Source organism: Podarcis cretensis, assembly GCF_951804945.1.
Source record: "Podarcis cretensis genome assembly, chromosome: 10".
Lineage (NCBI taxonomy): Eukaryota > Metazoa > Chordata > Lepidosauria > Squamata > Lacertidae > Podarcis > Podarcis cretensis.
In genome coordinates, this window is record NC_137179.1 from 31,477,090 (window position 1) to 31,498,882 (window position 21,793).

The 21,793-nt window shown below is 43.8% G+C and overlaps 1 protein-coding gene across 1 annotated transcript in view; it reads left to right on the forward strand.

Moving 5' to 3' along the window:
- The first annotated feature begins 17,988 nt into the window (after positions 1–17,988).
- Positions 17,989–21,793, forward strand: part of FAM83F (family with sequence similarity 83 member F) — a 29,164-nt gene continuing 25,359 nt past the window's right edge. Inside the window, 1 exon segment of the mRNA XM_079994576.1 lies at positions 17,989–21,793. Coding sequence (XP_079850702.1) covers positions 21,618–21,793 — 176 coding nt within the window. The 5' untranslated portion in view covers positions 17,989–21,617.

A 21,793-nucleotide genomic window follows, 5' to 3' on the forward strand; every position in this document is an offset into this window, starting at 1 on the left:
CAGCTGGGTTGTTCTTGAGACTACCTTTTTGCCCTTGGAATGATAGAAATCCATACTTTCATTTACAGGGTCCCTGTGGTTAATAAAAAGGAATTAAATGAAAGCTTTAATGTTAAAGGAGACTCCAACGCTATTGTGTGCTGCCAGTAGAGTAATACTTCTCTCACAGTGGGGCACAGGGGGGAAATGGAGTCCTTCTGCAGCTTGCTTGCGGTGCTACAGAGCCACAATGCAGGAATGCCAACTTAAATATAAAATATTGGGGGAGGGGGAGGTAGTGCTTTTTTTCTTAAAAAAATATGTTTAGGGATTCTCTCATTTTGACTCAAGAAAATCACTATTTTATAGTTCAAATCGGGATAAATAAATACAGTAAATGGACAAAAGTACAAAAATTCACAAAATGTTTAGGGGTATGCGTACCCCTGCATACCCCCCAGAAAAAAAGCACTGGAGGTAGGTATGCCCTGTCCCGTATAAACAATTACAAGACACAGTGCACACATACACCAGTTGAATGGTAATGCCCATCAACTTTGAGGGGCAGCAGGCCCCCTCAAATACTTTATGGGGGTGGTGAGGGGACCTCAGCCCCTAGGAGTTGGCTCCTATGCCACAAACTTGGGCCCTGTGTGCACTATTTATTTAAAGCAGTATCATACCACTTTAAATAGTTATGGCTTCTCCCAAAGAATCCTGGTGCTGAGGGTTATTAGAAGGCCCCCATCACCCTTTACGGAGCTACAGTTCGCTAGGGAGAGGGATTGGTTGTAAAGAACTCTGAGAATGGAAGCGCTGTGAGGGGGAATAGGGGTCCCCTAACAACTCTCAGCACCCTTAACAAACTACAGTTCCCAAGATTCTTTGGGGGAAGAAGCCATAACTGTTTAGAATGGGATATTGCTGCTTTAAACGTGTAGTACAGATGGGGCCTAGGGCATGTCAGTAGTCTCTTCGTTCTGGGAGCTTTTTCAATCTGAAGGATCTCATTACCTCAGAGGGGCAGAGATTATGGTGGGCAGGGTTGGAGCTAAACATGGATGGTTGCACTTCTTTCTCTTACAGCCCCACCCTTTCTTGTCTGCTACCCCACCCCCTCCCACCCCCTCCTGCTCACTTGGGGCTGAGGCTAAGGAGGAACATCTGGGCTAGTGAGAGGATCTTGTGTGCCACATGGGAATCCCTCCATGGGCCTCATCTGTCCTATAGGCCAGCAGTTCTCCCCCCACCTCTATGAAAGAACCTCTGGGCCCTTCCCGTTCCTCCTCAGTGCCGCTGCTGCTTGCTTACTCGCTCTGAGTAGCTGAACCATGAGAGAAATTTACAGAAGGGGCAGTAACTGTAACATAACTTGTCCTATCTGTCTGGAAGTTGTTGCAGTTTTGCAGTTTTGCCCCAGAGGAAGAATTACGTGAAAGGGCAATGGCAACAGTGTTGGTGAGATCTCACTCAGAGAAGGTGGTGACCATCTTAACCAAGCCCCCCCCCCCCGCCCAATCCAACTTGGAACCAGCACATTATAGCGTGCTTGGTTATTTATTACAAATACACATTTGTTGTGCCAGAAACAGTGTGTTTGCTCTGTATTGCCTGAATCCTTCCACCTATAATTTATTTTGCACAGATGTTGTGTGTTTCACCTGTGGCCCTCCAGATTTTTGCAAAAGCAAACAGGTAGGGTATCACCATGTTATACAATATTTGTCAGAGTGGCAGAGCACTGCCAGCTACTTTCACTTTCAGAGGAGTCTTTAATGTGACATTTTTTGTGAAGTGGGTTAATTTGCATGAAACATGAAAGATGCCATTTACAGAAATAGAACTGACAACCGGAAAGGGCTGTATATGTAGCTGTCAGCTACTAGTCTGTGGGAAATAGACAAGTGAAGCAATAACTCATGATGAACCCAGTGCAAAGGAAATGTTCAAAGCACATTGTATGTATTAGTGAGAAATCAAAGCCACAAACCTGACAAAGAATGTACTAGAAAAGACGCATAAAGTATTGCAGAAGACAAGTCATGACAACTCTCTGCCTAGTAAACCTTCTATGGTGCCCATCTAAAAGAAAGGTGGAATTTTGCCAGTGTGAGACAAAAGAAGTGGAAGGAACAGGAGCTCTGATCCAGATATACCAGTGTTTTTTAAACACTGAGCAAACTCTTCTGAATTTATTCTACCTGTTGCTTCCTTCCAACTGAAGACCAATGGATGATTTTGAGAAGATTCTCATGAGACGCTGTATACAGACAGACCTGCCATATGCAAGGATTTGTGGATTGAGGTACTACAAATTCAGTGTTTAAGGCCTAGTTGTTGGAGGGAGGTTGACATCATCTGTCTGAGGATCTTTGTTGTTGTTTAGTCGTTTAGTCATTTTCGACTCTTCGTGACCCCATGGACCAGAGCACGCCAGGCACTCCTGTTTTCCACTGCCTCCCGCATCAAATTCATATTGGTAGTTTCGAGAACATTGTCCAACCATCTCGTCCTCTGTCGTCCCCTTCTCCTTGTGCCCTCCATCTTTCCCAACATCAGGGTCTTTTCCAGGGAGTATTCTCTTCTCATGAGGTGGCCAAAGTATTAGAGCCTCAGCTTCAGGATCTGTCCTTCCAGTGAGCACCCAGGGCTGATTTCCTTAAGAATGGATAGGTTTGATCTTCCTGCAGTCCACTGGACTCTCAAGAGTCTCCTCCAGCACCATAATTCAAAAGCATCAATTCTTCGGCGATCAGCCTTCTTTATGGTCCAGCTGAGGATCTTACCCTTCCCTTAAACTCCCCCTCCCACCTTCATGTGCCCTGCATGCATGCCACAAAGCAGGAGGGTGCTGCTCCACAGTTTGACAATTGCTATGCTCTGTGTGCATACATGTGGGAAGCCATTGTTCTGACAAATCTGTGTGAAATATTATGCTTACTGTTGCAGTAAAGATAATAAACTGAATGTCAGCGACCTGTACATCCTGATGATTGGATACTGACAAGCTGGAATTAGTTTGAACTAATCCCATGATCATGCAGTTAGCGGAATTTTGAAGGAACCATCAGGAAATGAGTGTATATGGTGCTGTGGGAGAGATGTTATCAGAGCTGTAGCTAGGTGATCTTGCGCCCCTGGCAGAACCATCCAGATTGCGCACCCTAGCCACGTACAAATTAGCGCTTCTTTCTGCCTCTCCTCCAACCCCTCAACCCCCTGCACCCATTCAATTCACCCTCTATAACCATTTCTAATGAGGCAATAATTGATATTTATATTTATGGACATATTTTTAGCTGATTTTGCACCACCCCTATTGCCTGCACCCCTGATGGGGGCCCACCTCACCACCCCGTAGCTACGGCCCTGGACATTATGGGGATAATGTTTTTTTGGGGGGGGGGCATTAGCACCAGGTGGCTTGGGGTTCTGCTAGAATGTCAACTGAACCCGTGGCCTTTGTTTCATATTGTAGGGAGGCATCTTTCACACAGTTGTTTACAAAGACATTTATCCATGTATCACATATCTCATGTAACAATTATAGCATTTAACTAAGCAGTAGCAAAAGTAGCACAAAATTAGAATAATCATTAATTATTTTTAGCAGTAAATGTCATCAATTATTTTTAGTAAGAAAAGGAGGTGGAAGGAACCTTGCATGAAGAGGAGGAGGCATAAAAAGTGGGGAAAGACAAAGGAAGAGTTAAGTGGGAACAATCTAACACAATTAGCTTCTGTGGTCTTGGTTTAAAATGAGGTGACACTAATGGCACTAAAAAAAAACCACCCTTGATTCCAGTGTCATCTGTCTGTCCTATGAGGTGAGGTCTTGTCCTGGTCTGACCAGAAGAGGTCTAGTCCTACCTGCAAGAGTGCCTCTCTCCCAACTGTCCAAGCGGTGCATCCAGCAGCAGAGGCCCTACTGGCTTCATGCACACCATACTTCAAAAGCGCATGATATCTCCCAAAGAATCCTGTGAACTGTAGTTTGTTAAAGGAATTGTAGCTGAGAATTGTAGCTCCATAGGAGGGGTAAACTACACTTCCCATAATTATTTGGGGGGAAGTAATGTGTTCATATTATTTTTCAGCTAACTTGACCTTCACATAATCCATTATTCTAGTTGCAGGTAGGTAACCTTGTTGGTCTGCCATAGTCAAAACAAAATAAAAAAATTCCTTCCAGTAGCACCTTAGAGACCAACTAAGTTTGTTATTGGTATGAGCTTTCGTGTGCACACTTCTTCAGGTAACACTCTCTCTGCATGGAGAAGGAAGATCCCTGCCTTCCCCTTCCCCTGGCCTACGTATTCTCTCCACCAATGAACAGGGGAGGGGGATTGGCCAGTGCTATGTGCTTCCCCTCCACCTGCAAAATACCCCACCTAGAAATGTGGCTGCCCCACATGTGATTGGTCTACATAACAAAGAAGGCTGGCTACAGGGCTGGACCCCTGGATCAGCCCAGTTAAAGCTTGCATCCTATTTAAAACAGAAAATCAATCAAAGTCCTTTCATTACATCAAATATGATTGCACTCAGAATCTATAATGTATAGCTTCTGCATCTCTGTACCCTCCAAATTCAGTTTGCCCAAAAGGTTGCTTGTTTGGGGGTGGGAGAGGGAATTAACAAATGCTCATTAAGATTTTCTGATTGTGCTCCAAACTAGTTCAACCAGAATGTCTTGTTGCTGATACCCTTTTGGGTTGGGTGCAGCAGCTATCTCTCCTGCTGATCAGTCGGTTAAACCCTCCAATGCTTACGCATCAAAGTCTTGAACATAGCATGAGCAGAATTATAGCCGGAGCCTATCATCTGGAATCTGCATAGTTTTCATTATTCTAAAAGCATTGTTACAACCATCTTCTAATGCTGACTATGAACGTTTCACTATCACTTCTGATGTTAGGCCACAAAAAACAAGTTGTCAGCTATGGCTGCTTTCTGTTTACAAGATAGAAGGCTTCATTGGCTCTTATGGGACAAGAAGTAAACACTTTCTACTTGAACTAGGAAAAAAGAGGCGGAGGGAATTAATCTGATGAAAGCAAGTAACTGCTGGCCTAGGAAGTAGGCACTTGAGCATTGTGCAAAAGCAATTTGTAGCATAAACTTATTTTATATATGTTCCTGCATTTCTATTGTTGATTATATAGTATTCATTTAATTGTGAGTGCATATGGGGAAGTGGGTGTGTTCAAAGAATTATTCAGTTGTGCCTTGTACATTCCCCATCTGTTAAAAAAAAGTGGGATAATGATACTCAATTACCTTCCTTGCAGGGATGTTACACAGGCAAATTAATGATTTGCAGATGAAGAAGATTCGGTATAATACTGTGTAAATACTGTGGTGGGAAAGTTGTCTTGATTTCACTCTCTCAACGTTTGAAATGTAGCCACTTGTCCAAAAGGGCTAGTGGCTCTTGAGAAACACACACACACACACACACACACACACAACCTAGTCCAATGTAAATAAAGACCGAGGGCGAGGGAATATCTGCTTGTTGGAAAAACAAGTTCTCCAACAGGTGCTGAGAAGATAATAGAGATTGCACCCATCTGATATGCAGTGAGAGGGTGTTCCAAAGGACATGTAGACAAGGGACAAAAGATGCCACACTACTCCAGGTGATGAGCCATAATCTCAATATGGGTCAAACACTTCAGGTGTGTCAACTGACAAGAACTATATTAACTCATGCTCAGCAAGTGTTCTCTGTTTCCCTGTTATGGTTATGCCATCAACCACATACAGCAAAACCACATGCAGACCAATCCTGAACGCCTAAAATGAGCACTTGTGTGTTTTAAAACCATTTGGAGTGCAGTGGTCACACAGGGATGCATAGTGACTGCTTCATTTCACAAAAGTTGCTAAGAAGGGTACCTGCACATTTTGCTTAATAACTTTTTTTTAGGTGGGCTAGAAGATTTGTTTATTTATATTTTTTAAAGAAAGTTTAGTGTATGGGGCCTGTGGCAACCTATATGTTCTGTTGCTGATGCTTTTGTTGATAATTTGCTTTGGGATGTTTCATGGGAAGTGATTCAGAAAATAAATGCCTAGTTGTTCTACATGTACACCTAAGGAACACAATTTGCATTGTTAGCTTAGGTCATGGTACGCCACAGCAAGAAGTGGTATTTCCTGGAGGGAGGATTAACAACAGGAAAGTCTCCTAGAGTTTGGATGGCATGCCAAGTCAAAGCTTTTGGTTTGGTTACAGCTCATGGTTAGTAAGGAGAGAGCATAACCACAAATGCATATTGTTTTCCAGACAGGGTAGTCATTGATTGTTCTTTTGTGATTTCCCCTCTTCCTCTTCCTCTACACACACACACACACACACACACACACACACTATATGTATCTATTTGTTTGTGGGATTTTTTTTTTTAAGTTCAGACTTAGGGTTGCCATATTTCAAAAAGTAAAAACCAGGACACCCCAAAATTGTTGAGCTTTTTAATTCCCCCCCTCCCAGACATCAGTTCCGCCTTTGAAATCCCGGTAATGTATGACAGCCCTAGACAACATGCTAATCAAAATCTTGGCTTAGTCCAGTGCAGCGTAGCACAAAGCATCAGAGAAGATCAAAGTGGATCTTCTCCAGAAGCCTTCATATTTGCACAATTTGGCTCAGTATCTTGTGTAAACCAGGTCAACAAATCGGAATATAGAGTCCTCAAATACAAGGTTGATTATATGAATATGTAAACAAAACACATGTGAAGCTAGACTGGCAATGCATGAGTCAGAATCATAGAGGAAGCCTATGCCTTGGCAGACCAGGCAGGAACAAATAACAGATGGGAAGTATATGAGATCAGGGCTTTCCTAGAAAAAATTGTCTTTTATTGAGAAAAATACAACGAAACAGCAATGAAACGGCTAACAAGGTTGTTCCACAGGATGACCTTAGGCTGCCAAGGAGTTGAAACAGAAAAAAGGGAGATTGCAGCATAAGTTGGGGGAAGAGGGCAAATGTAAGGTATGCATTTTTCAGTTAAATATCTGGCACATGGCCAGGTTTGGTTGCTACTTCATGCATGGTGCAGGCTTATAGTACGAAATAAAAAATGTTGTTTAGTCACTAGCTCAACTCAGACAATGGAGCAGTGAATCAAGATGCAGGTACCAACTGCAACGCTAAAGCGTGTCCTCCCTAAAAGAGGGCATGTGTCGGGGTGAGACCTGGAGACCGACCTCCTGGTTTTGGATGGTCTATTGGATAGCCACAACACCCGAATTGGTAGGTCCCTTGTTGCTGGGTGTAATCTGACCAAAGGGGTGAAGCCTAAATGATTTGAGGGACCTATTTAATCCCTTGCATGTGACCCAGAGATTCTCTTTCGGCTCGTGCAAACACCTCTCCCTATATTTAGGGTATTTTGTGATTGACCTTGCTATGCCGTTGTGTGTCATCTGTCGTTGGGACAGGGGCATGGCAAGAATTTTCCCCACTTGGCTGATTGGCTGTTGCCATTTGGGTTTCACTTGCCGCGTAGCAAATCGTCACAACTTGTAAGGTTGCGGATAGGCACTGGTTCAGGTGATAGGGATGGGAGAACGGTCTCGCCATCCATATGTGAAGGGTATTCCGTTAAAGGAATCTAGGGACTCAACTTGGTTTGGTCAACCCCCGAGAAGGGGTTGTGCCCGGGCCTGAGTCCAGGGGAGTATCTGGGAGAGTGGACAGAGTCTGTTCCTGGGCTTTCCACCTACCTCAGGTGTTCACCCTTGGCTGATGTATGTTGGTGCCCTGGGTCAGCACTACCTGCAATGGTGTAGGGAGCTAGTCGAACCAGAGCCTATGCAACCACTCACCATTCTGTAATCAATAAAGTTGTGGCCTAAATTCTGCCAAAAACCAAAACTAAAATTTGAGTCAAATGTGTTTTTATTTAGGGGGGAGGTCTCTGGGTCTGAACATGCAAAACAGGTCTGCTAGGAAAACTAACTTGTGGAGGCTGAATGGTGTTTCCATTCCAGGCACACACATGCAACAGAGAGAGTTGTTCTCAGAATGACTGACAAGCTGGTGGAGTGGCAGGTGGTTTTTTTCCTTATCTTTTATTTGACAATGGCCTATTTTTAGGGTGAGGCTTTTCCTCGTACAAACTAAAAGTGAAAGGAATGTAGATGACAGTGGTGGAATTTCCCTCTGCAGGCAATGAGTGCAGAGTGCAAGAGGAGGTTGTGTATACCTTTTGGGTGGAGTCTCCAAGCTTGAATGGGTGTGATTGCTTTTAATGGAAGCTGCCGGACAACTTGTTTGTTGAGCATTCATTGTGATTTGTTTGCAGGGAGGCTAGCTGACATTTATTTATTTCACAAAATTTATGTATCATTTGATGGCAATGAAATCTCAAAGTTGCTTACAATGAAAACCACTAAACAATAAAATTATCAACAGAAAGTTTAAAAACAATAAAGTATTCAAAACATAATTTAAATCCACAGTAAACTAAAAACCAGATTGAAACATGCTTTTTATCTACTGAAGAGCTTCAATAGCACATTTCAATCCTATAAATGCTGCTCCCTCCACATGCATACAATGCAGCTAGCACGTTTAAACAAAACAAGCAAAAGCCTTATGCTCTGGATCGCTGAAATAGCATCCACTGATTATGAAAGAAAGAAAAACACCACTGTGTACTACTATGTGTGACACATTCCTAGTATAATCATCATGCTATATTTGTTCTGCAGTTTATTCCTTAATAAAATGCTGACTCATTCAGGTACTGGTGCTATTTGTTCCAATTTGCCTGTTGCACAAATGTAATTTGCTCTGTAAGCAATTCCGATTGAGGTCAAATAAAAGCCATGTGGCCTATTTAGTTCCCCAACAAATAAAGAGCTTAGGAGAAGAAGGCAAGGCATGCCACATGACCTCCTGAGGTTGAAACCTGCATGAAACCCTGGTCCAGCAAGGCCAGGCCACCCAGGGGGCAAGGTGATCCCAGTATTTATCTTTATCTCCCCACCACCACCACCTTGTTCCTGATGTAGAATATGTACAGTGTTGGGATTGTACAGTTAAATATATGCTGTATCCAGTTGATTAGAGGAGCAGACTTTAATCAGTGTTGCTGAGAGTTCATGTTATTTTGCTTCTGGGAAGTTAGAGCAATAGAAAACGAGAAAGGAAATATTAATTAATGTGCATTTCCTCTGTCAGTGAGTGGTAGCTTTCCCTTACTAAATTATAAATCAACCTCATCCTTCATTCAGTATCATAGAAGAGTACCCATATTGAGCTTTTTGATAAATCAGGGCAAATTAATTTAAATTTAATTGATTACAGCAATTAAAATGGCCATGAATGCATTATATGGGTGAAGAATTGGATTTTCCAGGTATAAGATAGTGAACTTTAATTGCTATGGAGATTGGGGAAGAGGAGGAGGAAATCAGACATCTCTACTATAATAATTCCATCAACATCAAGCCCTACAGGGTTGAGACATAACTAGCAGCTATAATCTACAAAAGTAAAATAACTGCTTTGCCCCTAAGGGACAATGGCACCATCTGTACTATACATTTAAAGCAGTATCATACCACATTAAAGACTCATGGCGTCCCTCAAATAATTCCTGGAACTGTAGTTTAAGAGTGCCAAGAGTTGTTAGGTAACTCCTCTTCAGTTCATGGAGCAACAATTCTCAGAGAGATTGACTGTTAAACCGCTCAGGAAGTTGTAAATCTGGGAGGGGAATAGGAGTCCCCTAACAACTTTCAGGGACGCGGGTGGCGCTGTGGGTTAAACCACAGAGCCTAGGACTTGCCAATCAGAAGGTTGGCGGTTCGAATCCCTACGACGGGGTGAGCTCCCGTTGCTCTGTCCCTGCTTCTGCCAACCTAGCAGTTCGAAAGCACATCAAAGTGCAAGTAGATAAATAGGTACAGCTCCGGCGGGAAGGTAAATGGCGTTTCTGTGCGCTGCTCTGGTTCGCCAGAAGCGGCTTAGTCATGCTGGCCACATGACCCGGAAGCTGTAGGGCAGCTCTCTCGGCCAATAAAACGAGATGAGCGCTGCAACCCCAGAGTCGGTCACGACTGGACCTAATGGTCAGGGGTCCCTTTACCTTTGCATAACAACTTTCAGCCCTCTTAACAAACTACCATTCCCAGGATTCTTTGGAGGAAGCCATTATTATTTAAAGTTGTGTGATACTGCTCTAAATGTATAGCACACATGGGATCCCTGCCAGCATTTCTAAACTGTATAGTGCCCTTCTCCAACCAGGTGCCCTCCAGATGTTTTGGATTACAAATCTTATTAGCCCCAGGCATGTTAGGAAACATTCCCAAATGCCAACAGCTGATATATCTCACAGTTTAACAACAACTGAAACACTGCCATGAGGGAAAGAATGAAGACTTTGTGAAATAAATGAAAAACAAATGTGAATTTATTTATTAGCGCCATAAAGTAACTGTGATGCTTAAAGGAAAAAAAGATCTTACCTTAATTACCTATACTGAAAACGCTAGAAGAACAAGCAAAAGACCACATACATTCAGACTTATTCCCTGTGGGCGCTATCTCCAATTTAAGAACCTCCAAGAAACATTTGGCTTGAAAGCCTTTTTTGTTCTTTCTTGTTCCCATTAGAGGACTCCCCAGTCAGATCCACAACTCACCCCTTTGCATAGGAACAGAAGGTGAAGAAAGGGATGAAAAGCCTGGTTTTCCTGGGTTATAGATGGAAAGAGAGAGGTCATGTGAACACAATGTGACTCAACTAGAGCAATTTTCCAAATCAGCAGTTTGCTTTTTCTGCCTGAGGCTGAGCAGCAAGACAGGTAGAAAAACATCTGACACTTTTTCTTCCTTCAGTTAAGAACCTGTCAGCCTCTGTCTTGCCACATAACTATATCCCCTCACCTTTTTGTTTAGATTAGACCTAGGAGTCTTGAGCTGGGGTGGTGGAACCTCAGGCTTGGTGAGGACTGAATATGGCCCTCCAAACCACTCTATCTGCCTTAGGGACTCTAGTTATGCTCCCTCCCCAGGCCACACCTCCTGCACATCCTCCTGGAGGGCTATTGTCTGGCTGGGATGTTTTTATGCCTCTTACTTGCCTGGATGAAGGATAGAAGACTATGTGTATTTGTGTAGAAGCCTCCAACTTTTGCATGGGTGGAATGTAGCGTGTTGTACAAAGGAAAGTCACATCCCTTGTTCCACCCATTTTCCATTTCTGGTCCCAGCCAGTTGATACCTCTTGCCCTGCTCACCACTGTCATGTGCCCCTTGGAGCATTGCAACAAGAGATTGTGTCTTTGGGGCAGAACATCTTGGGATACTGGTGGCAGAGTAGCAATAGAGGACCTTTCGCACTTTTCCTTCACTATACAAATTATGCCTGATGGGACCAGCATTTCACAGTTGTTGTTTTTTACATAGTTACTGATTATGGCACACACACTCCTTTTTTTAAGACGGGGACTACATTTGCCCACCTCCAATCTACAGGGACCTCACCTGTTCTTTAATAATTCTCAAAGACAGGGATCAGCAACCTTTTTCAGCTGTGGGCCGGTCCACCATCCCTCAGACCATGTGGTGGGCCAGACTATATTTTTTTTTGGGGGGGGGGTTGGAATGAACGAATTTCTATGCCCCACAAATAACCCAGAGATGCATTTTAAATAAAAGGACACATTCTACTCATGTAAAAACACACAGATTCCTAGACTGTCCGCAGACCGGATATAGAAGGCTATTGGGCCACATCCAGCCCCCAGGCCTTAGGTTGCCTACCCCTGCTCAAAGATAAGGGCTCTGATATTACATCCGCAAGGTCCTTTAGTACCCTTGGATGCAGCTCATCAGGCCCTGGAGATTTAAATTCATTTAAAGTAGCTAGGTGTTCCCTTACTACCTCTTTTCCTATCTTGCGCTGCAGCTCCCTCCTTACATCATTTATTCTGTTATCACCAGGTTGGGCATCACGTTCCTTTTGGGTGAAGGCAGAGGCAAAGTAGGTGTTGAGTAGTTCTGCCTTCTCTGTGTCACCCAACAGCATTTCCCCGACTTCTCCACACTGAGGACCTACCGCTTGCTTGTTCTCCCTCTTGCTTGGAATGGGATGTTAAAGCACAATTTCATCTATTAATGATTATATGTAAGTTCTCTCATTTCAATGAGGGATTTGCTTTTAAAACACTGCAGGCTATTGTGTAAACAGCTGTGAAACTTCACTAAATACAGTACTGCTGTAAATGTGCTGACTGTTCAGCTATTGCATATGCAAAATCTTCTTAAGAGGCATCTGCCATACAACCAGTTTAATATATAAGCATCTTTTCGCTTTTGGACATAGCTAAGAACTTCAGTCTCTGTTGACCATTTAGCAGATCAAAGGCTTCATGCTGTAATAGGAATACCAACTAAGACACAGTAATGTCTCCACTTATTGGTAATTGCATGCCTGATCCAAAAATTAGACCCGCAAACACCTGCCAGACAGTAATAAAATGGAGTTTCCCTAGGACCAACCAGGCAACAGACTTCCAATGCTCTTAGTTTTCAGCTTGTGCAATAAAATTGAAAATGTAGGAAAAGGGAGCAAAGTGAGTATCATGAGGAAAATATTGGCACCTTTGGTTCCCAAGACACACATTTTTAAATCTATCAGTATACTAGAACAAGGGAACATAGAAGCAAAGCAATATAATAGCTATGTGTATTTTACATTCCAGACATAGGGTTGGTTGTATATTAACATAATTAGTCTGTATAACCTAGGCTTAAGCTTTGCCATTATACTGACAGCTCCCACACTGCAGAGTGAGCTATCAATTTCCCACCCCTCTTAATTAGTATAAACAAAACGTACAAAAATGCACTAGTGTGCTGACATGCATTCTTTCATCATTGACATGCAAAATAAAAGGGAGCTAAACAGCCAAAAACTCCTCAGGCTTTCTACAATTCTTTGGTGGCTAAACTGAACATTCTGACATCTGATTTTGGGGAGCTGGGTCTTGTGGTTGGCAACTGTGGGGAAACATGATGCAAAATTAGACAGGCTTCCACCAAATAATCACGAGAACTTCTTGACACTAAATCTCAGTCTGTGGGATGAGTGTCCCTCTTTTTACAACTACATGTTGATGCCTTTCAAGCAGGGCAGATTCTTTTTATGGTCTCTCAAGGTTAAATTAAAACGTGTATAGGGTTGGCAGCAGTGGATCAACTAATAGCTCCTTCATGGGCAGTTCATTTCCTCCCATCCACCTCACCTCACATGGAAGAAAATGACAAACCTTTTCCTTTGTTGTTCCAAGTTTGGCACAAGAAACTATAACATCCTTTCTTTCTCCTGTCATCTCTCTCCCTTTTTATCCATCATTTTAAGTGCCTGACAAGTGCACTTCGAATGTCATAATGCACAAAGTGGTCTGTCTTACTTTTGAGTCTGTCACATTTGCAGGAGGCGAGATTAATGTTTGAGGGCAGTGGGTGGGGTCTGCTTAGGTTCAAGACTGCTGTGATTATGGGAGAAAGCAGAACCTCTTGGGGTATGAATGCTATGGACCCCATCATTATAGGCTCAGGTTGCTTATGTGTGAATAAACCATATATCATAAAGACACCACAGTCTTCACTGTGCATCATTTTCCAAAGGAAGCAGACCCTGGTGGGTAAGGCGCACCATGAACTCCCTGGAATCTCAAACCACTTGGAGACTGGGGGTGGCAGGTAACAATACTCTGTTGTTGCTTGCAGGGGTCAAGCAATGCTGTGCGTTGGCAGAGCTTAAATGAGACAGGGACTTATTGGCAACTCTGATGGACTTGTCTAGACCCTTTGGGAAACAGGTGGTGAAAGAAATCGGGGGAAACTTGATATTGGTCCCCAAGTAATGTTTGTTGTCAGTGTTTGAGAAGAAGAATGTATATTGTGGAGAAAGAGCTAGTAATTTAACTGTTGCAGCTCAACTGGTCATTTCACAGAGCTGGAAAGATTCCTCATAAGTTACTTTGAATACAGGGTATTCAAAGGCAAGGTTATTGCCATTTTGGAGACACTAACCCATCATTTAAGGACTCTCAGAGGCCAGGCACCCCCAGAGGATTTTGCAACAATTTGGTGTAAGTTTATTTCACACACGAACAAAGAACCATTTTGGATTTTCATTCCATCAAAGTATGAGTTTATCTGGCCCCTTTTGCCCGTCCTTCTTATCCTTGCCTCTGTTAGCTCAGTGGATACCCCTATTGTTATCAGATGTATTGGAAGTATTTATAATTATTATTATTATTATTAATAATAATAATAATAATAATAATAATAATAAATTTTATTTATACCCCGCCCTCCCCAGCCGAAGCCGGGCTCAGGGCGGCTAACAACACAAAAACAGTACAACATTATAAAACATTATAAAAATTAATTAAAATCAAAATTGATGGCAACCATAAACTAAAGTTTTGTAAAGATTGCCAAAGGAGGGAGTCAGGCTGCGCCCTGACCAAAGGCCAGGTGGAACAGCTCTGTCTTGCAGGCACTGCGGAAAGATGTCAAGTCCTGCAGGGCCCTTGTCTCTTGTGACAGAGCGTTCCACCAGATCGGAGCCACAGCCGACAAAGCCCTGGCTCTAGTTGAGGCCAGCCTAACCTCTCTGTGGCCTGGGACCTTCAAGGTGTTTTTATTTGAAGACCGTAAGTTCCTCTGTGGGGCATACCAGGAGAGGCGGTCCCGTAGGTACGAGGGCCCTAGGCCGTATAGGGCTTTGAAGGTTAAAACCAGCACCTTAAACCTGATCCTGTACTCCACCGGGAGCCAGTGCAGCTGGTATAGCACCGGATGAATGTGATCTCTAAGCGAAGACCCCGTAAGGAGTCTCGCTGCGGCATTCTGCACCCGCTAGAGTTTCTGGGTCAGTCTCAAGGGCAGCCCCACGTAGAGCGAGTTACAATAATCCAGTCTGGAGGTGACCGTCGCGTGGATCACAGTGGCTAGGTCAGGGCGAGAGAGGTAAGGAGCCAACTGCTTAGCTTGGCGGAGATGAAAAAATGCCGCCTTTGTTATAGCTGCAATTTGCGCCTCCATGGAGAGGGGGTATCGAAGATTACACCCAAACTCTTCACGAACGGTGCTGGCACTAATTGCACCCCCGCAAGAGATGGGAGTTGCCCCCTCAGTCCCATGTCGTCCCGTCCCAGCCAGAGGACCTCTGTCTTCGAAGGATTTAACTTCAACCGGCTCCCACGTAACCATCCAGCCACAGCCTCCAAGCATCTGATCAGTGTGTCTGGAGCCGAGTCCGGGTGGCCGTCCATCAACAGATAGAGTTGGGTGTCATCAGCATACTGATGGCAGCCCAGCCCAAAACTCCGGACAAGCTGGGCGAGGGGGCACATAAAGATGTTAAAAAGCATCGGGGAGAGTATTGCACCCTGGGGCACACCACACACCAAGGAGTGGCGGGATGACAATTCCCCCCCCAAGCACCACCCTCTGTCCCCGACCAGAGAGAAACAACCGCAGCCATTGAAGGACTGTGCCCTGGATCCCCATGTCGGCAAGGCGGTGGTCCAGGAGTTCGTGATCGACCATGTCGAAGGCTGCTGACAGGTCTAGAAGAATCAGCAGCCCCGACCCGCCTCGATCCAGCTGCCTGCGGAGATCATGTTAGGGCGACCAGAGCCGTCTCGGTCCCATGACCAGCGCGGAAGCCGGACTGGAATGGATCCAGAGCTGATGTTTCATCCAGAAACCTACCAAGCTGTTCAGCAACCGCTCTCTCAATCACCTTACCCAGGAATGGAAGATTCGAAACCGGGCGGTAATTGGATAGATCTAAGGGATCTAATGATGTTTTCTTTAAGAGCGGGCGCACCACTGCCTCCTTCAGTTCCCCTGGGAATGTCCCGGTGCCAAGGGACAGATTGATGATATCCCCCAGGGGGGCCCGCACCTCGTCTGGACACGCTCTAATCAGCCAGGACGGGCACGGGTCGAGAGGACAAGTGGTGGGCTTTCTAGCTCGGAGGAGTCTGTCCACATCGGCTGGGTATATCCAGTCAAAGTGGTCCAATACTGAACCCGAGGACAGTCGAGGGGCCTCCAGTTCCTTTATTGTATCCAAATTGGCAGGGAGGTCATGGCGGAGCAACAAGACCTTCTCCGCAAAAAAGCTCGCAAATGCCTCACAGCTGTGTGTCAAATTGTTATTTAAATTTGGCTGTCCTTCGAGAGCTAGCGGATGCAATGGAGGCCGAGAAGTAGGACTTCTTAGCGGCCTTCACTGCCATCTCGTAGGTTTTCATAAAAACCCTATAAGATGTTCTTGAAGCTCCGTCACGGGCACCCCGCCATACTCACTCTAGCCGTCTGAGGTCCCGCTTCATTTTCCGGAGCTCCTCGGTAAACCAGGGAGCCTGGTTTCTGCGGGGTCGCAGAGGGCGCTTAGGTGCGATCTCATTGATGGCTGCCAGGAGCTGGGTATTCCAGGCCTCAACAAGCTCAGTCAATGAGTCGCCAGGGGGAGAAAGGTCCCACAAGGCTTGACGGAATCTATCAGGGTCCATCAGCCTCTGCGGGCGAGCCCAAATTGGCTCGCCACCCAAGCAGGGTGGGGATGGAACGTCAATTATGACAATTGTTTGGGTCACTCTCTATATATTTATCATATGCACACTGAGGTTGTTGATTGCATTCACAGTCCGTGGGAAGAATAATAATTATTGGTACTGGAGGGTAATAACAGTTTTTAAAAAGTGTTTGTTGTCAACCACATGGCAAACCATTATAAATGATATATATATAATGATGACAACAATGTTCAAATGCCTTTGGTGAAATATGCTACTATTTGGAATTCTTAGTAATTCTCCAGCTTCAAAGAGATGATATCACAAGACCTCAAGGGCAATACTGTGATACTCAGAAAAAGCAGGGCTCTTATGTTCTTAACCACAACCAAACATGTGACCATAAACTTTTGGGTTACTGCCAAAGCATGAGACCAAAGGTATGAACCTCACCGTTCTTCAGAGATTTGTATCTCATCCTAATCACTATTCACTTTCCTTCTCAAAGCTCGCTTTTATTTGGCATATTACACTAGTTGTTTTTAGCATGGAAACTGTTTATTGGTGCATTTGAAGTGGAGCGGGGAGCTAGCTGTTAAAGTGAAAAGGCAGCAAATGAGGATTTTGCATTTGAAGAACTGGGTATCAAAAGTTTTATAGCAAGAGTTTGTGACGGAAATTGCTACAAGGAGGAAAAGAAAAGAACCACTAGGGAATTTAACTAAGAATATATCATGAGGCAGGCTATTTAGGGACTAAAATTACACAGGAGAGACTGGCAAGGGACACATACACTAAAGACAAACACAGCTACAATTAAATGTTAAATATAAGGTGTCACATCTTTTATCTAGTAGTACACAACCTGCAAGCCGCTGTAAAGTGAAGTAATTAGGGCCAAGTAACCAGAATATACGTGGGAGGCATTTGGCAGAGGAAGGTTCAAAGCTAAGTAATGAGAAGATTTCAATGAGAGGCCATATTTCTTGAAAGGACATTTTAGTAGCTTTGGGAATTATCTGGAACCAGGCCAGGAACATAAGCATACAGCCAATAAGATTTGCCTGGGAGAAAACCAGCATATATAAAGGCATGAAATAGGCCTTCTTTTCTATTATTTACTCCATACATCTCCTGATCCCATTCCTGTTAAAGCCAATGTGATAAAAAGTAGATGGCATGTAAAGAAATGGATCCAATTAAAAATGTAGTAGGAGGGAACAGAATACATTATTTTGTACTTTTCGCATCTTCAGGTTTATTGCCTGCTGAAAAATAAGGTTTATCTCCATCCCTGTACTGTAGTAGATAACTCAGAACAGATGGGTAGAGCCTTCCACTGAACAGAGGGTAAAGCAGAATTAGAAGCATTTTTGCCCGTGAGACTTATTGGCCACTTCGGAGCCTCTCTCTCACTACTTATGTGCAGCTTTTGTTTATGTTAACATGGAATGAAGAGCAGAAGAGACATTTATAACTTAGATGTGCATTATTTTCCATGTATGTTTTACATTCAGATTACAAACTGATTTAGGCAAAAAAATATTGAAGTCTTGTGCGTAAAAAGCCTTGTGCCATGGGAACAGCTCTTCTTCTTGCCACAGCGTTGTTTGGTGAGACTTGGCAAGTTTCATTCACAAAGACCCCGTAAGTCCCAGACCGATTACTGAGATCATCTATAGGGACTCCCTATTAGCGGTTCTCCCACGGACCAGAAGCACAACTCATATCAATGAGGAATCATGCCTTCATTATAGTGGGTCCAACTCTATGGGACTGTCTCCCATTAGAAATCAGGCAGGCACTGTGGTTTCTTGTGCGTGGTTAAAACAATTTTATTTCAGGAGGCTTTGGCACTATGAATGGTTTAATATCTTTATTTCCTGATGTTTTGAACTACCGTATGTTGCAAATTTCGTATGCCCTGTATTTTTTTCTTGTAAGCCTCTCTGAGACTGTAGTCCTGTACAGTGTGGCTCATGGGGAAATTGGGGATCGGAGGCAGGCTTCCAATCATCCACAGCTCAGTAGGGAAGCACATGCTGCACATGCAGGCGGTTTCCATTTCAATCCCCGACAACTCTGGTTGGAGTACCAGGGCTGGGAAAAACACCTGTCTCAAACCAGACAGATAATACTGGCCTAGACAGTCCAATGCAGCTTTCATATATGTTCAAGCTGCCACACATCTGAAGCTTAATGGGACTACTTTTACAAGAAGTCGGAACAGGCCAGGTTTTGGCCTTCTGTCTCATTATTTGCATAGAATTAATTTATGTGAACAATCCCTCTTAAGTCCCTGGGTCTAATTACCTGCAGGCGGTGAAGCACACCTGTATGGAAGACAGAAGCCCAAGGTTTCTGTGAACTTCAAACAACAAAATAGTTAAATTATTATTGTTACTCAGTCAGAAGGGTGCCATTTTGGTTCATCTCCATTTATTTTTGTTTTAAATTATTAGGGCTTAACCAGATGACTCATTTAAAACATACTTCTGTGGCATCTTTATGGCCTTTATGGACAGTCCAGCAATCCTATATTACAGGGTGAGGTGCAATGTATGGAGCAAGAAGCAGAGAGTGTTGAAATGCTAGAAAAGGGGAGGAGGAAAAGGCCTATAAAACAAAGCAGGGGAAATCATGGTGTATTGAAGGGTGGCTTCTCTGGTTTAGGCAATGGTACAGCAGTCATCCTCTAAAATTTAACAGGAAAACATAGGAAATAGGCTATATAACTCACAAAATGCCATTAGACTTGGAGACAGGAAGAGTTGCATAGTTCATCACTAGCGACAGAGCAGACATTAGCCAACCAGTGACCTGATACTTGTGCAACTACATTCCACAATGTATTCACAATCCAAACAAAATATATTTCCATCACAAATGGGAAACGGGGAAATGCATTTTAACAATGAGTTAAACAATGAGTCTGCCTTGGGTTAATTACTGGAACGATTAGATTTCTGCTGTATGGAAACCCCTAAGTTACCGAGGGTTTGAAAACCCATTGGGCTACCCTCACCTGGTTTAGCTGGCAAGTTAAAGCTGTTTCCTGGGGTGTGGCCACTGTCACATGTGGACAGCTTCTAGGAGCCACAGGTGAGAGCTAAGTGTAGGGTGGACAAAGGTGGACAAACTACCCCAGGAGCACAGTGTGTCCCCCACCAGAGGTACCATCTCTCCCCTAACACCCCATACAACACCACAATACATTATATTTCAAGCAGATGACAACACAAATGTTTGTTTGCTTATTGGACAGTATAAAAGAAAATAGAACCATAAGAACAGTTAAAAGCAGCAGTTTTAAAGGCCTGGAGCACAAAAGTAAGGATCAAGGTATTGCTCTCACTGGCTTTAGTAGAAGCAAAAGCTATTTAAATGCATGCCCCCGCCCCATCCTGTAAGTCCAATCCAGCATAGTTAAATCTGGAATTTCCCTTTTGCATTGGTACAGGCACATCTATTTTCTTTTAAAAGGCAGAGATACAAAGTGATGCTCTCTAGCGATCTTGCCACAAAAGTGGACTGTTACGAGATGGCCTAAGTGTACAATGAATGCACATGGCAAATAAGCACACACTGATGCACCAGTGCCATAGCAAACATATTTGACAAACTACAAATCTGTACTATAAATTGATTTATCAAGCACATTTGCCGCCTTACCAACCTTTGCCATGTAATTCATCTACCTCTTGATTTTTCCTCTCTACTGAGCAGCCTGTCAGACAGCCCAGCCATCTAGGTTGTTAAAAATAAAACAAATAAATCCTGCAAGCCAAAATGTTTGCTATTTTCCTCTCTCAATTTTTCATCATCTTCTCCCAAGAAATATTACTTGTCCAACACATGCAATGAGCAGTTCAGCTCAGACTCCAGTTTGACATGATACTAGCCCATCAGAGCTTTTTATACTGTAAGATAAAGATAGAATACCTTTTATCCACCCTTAGAAGGCAATTCCTCCCACTTCTAGCAACTGTAGTGCCATTAAAAATCAGAGCACTTGGGGGGGGGGGGGGCAGAGTGCTATCCATCAGGAACTGGGCTCTCCCACACAGCAATACATGCAAGGCACTGCTGTACCAGGCAGTACTATTGACACAAGTGACCAAATTGTTCCCTTGTAACTGCAGTTAGACTTACATAGAGAATCCTATAGAATGGCTGCCATAAAAATAACAGGGCAGACATTGATCTATTGGACTGGAGTACTTTTAAAAGTAGTTTCTGCTGTTATGCATTTATTTAAAGAATTCATTAAAGGATAGAATCATAAACAAGAAAAATGTAATAAATAGTAATTATATAGGAGGCGTTATTGTTTTCATTTGTTGTTACGGTATGTATTTTTGTGTTTTTATATTGTAAACCACCCTGTGATCTTTGGATGAAGGGCACTATAGAAATGTAATAAATAAATAAATAATAAAATAAATATACACTTCTACACATGTCTACTCACAAATTACTTCAAATGATTGGGACTTACTCTTGGGTAGGTGGGTGCAGGATTGCAGACTAAAGCAAATGTCAGAATATCACCGGCAAAACGAATTTAAGTTGGGCCCTGGATTTGCTTTTCTCCCTTCCACATCCTTTTTTCCTTTCGTGCTGCGTCCTTTTGACTGCACTAAGCCTGCAGGCAGGGACTGTCTTTGTTTAACGGATTGTATGCCAGTTGCTCTGGGTGCCTTTTTGGCTGGCAAGCAGGTTAAAAACATTCTCGGGTCAACAAGTAAATAATAAAATATGAACACCCACCCAGCCCACCTCTTAGGACAGAGCTCTCCTGAATTGGCTTAACACAGAACACGTACAAATATAAAGTACAACTTCACATTACAAGAAAATCCTTTAAGAGAGCAGTAAAAGTAACAGGCCAGCTAATAATTGAATATATGAATTAAATTTTGATGGTGTGTGGATGTCAGCGTCCCTCTAGTCTTGGCCAAAATAAGAAGTCAGAAGGGCCGAAGTCAGGCTAAAAAAAGCCCTGGAGCGCAGCGGGGCGCGCTTGGCTTCTCCTTCCCTTTTTGGGTCTTCCCACGCGGAGCATGAGACGCGCGCCTCAACCCGCGGCCCTTTCTTTGCTGACTTCGCGGCTCCCGCGCAGCGCGTTGCTGGAGGCGAGCGCCGGCCCAGGTGAGGCGAGGCGGGACATGCCGGCTCCTCCCCTCCTCGCCGGGCTCCAGGTGTCGTTGGCCGCTCGGCAGTTGGAGGAGCCGTGGCT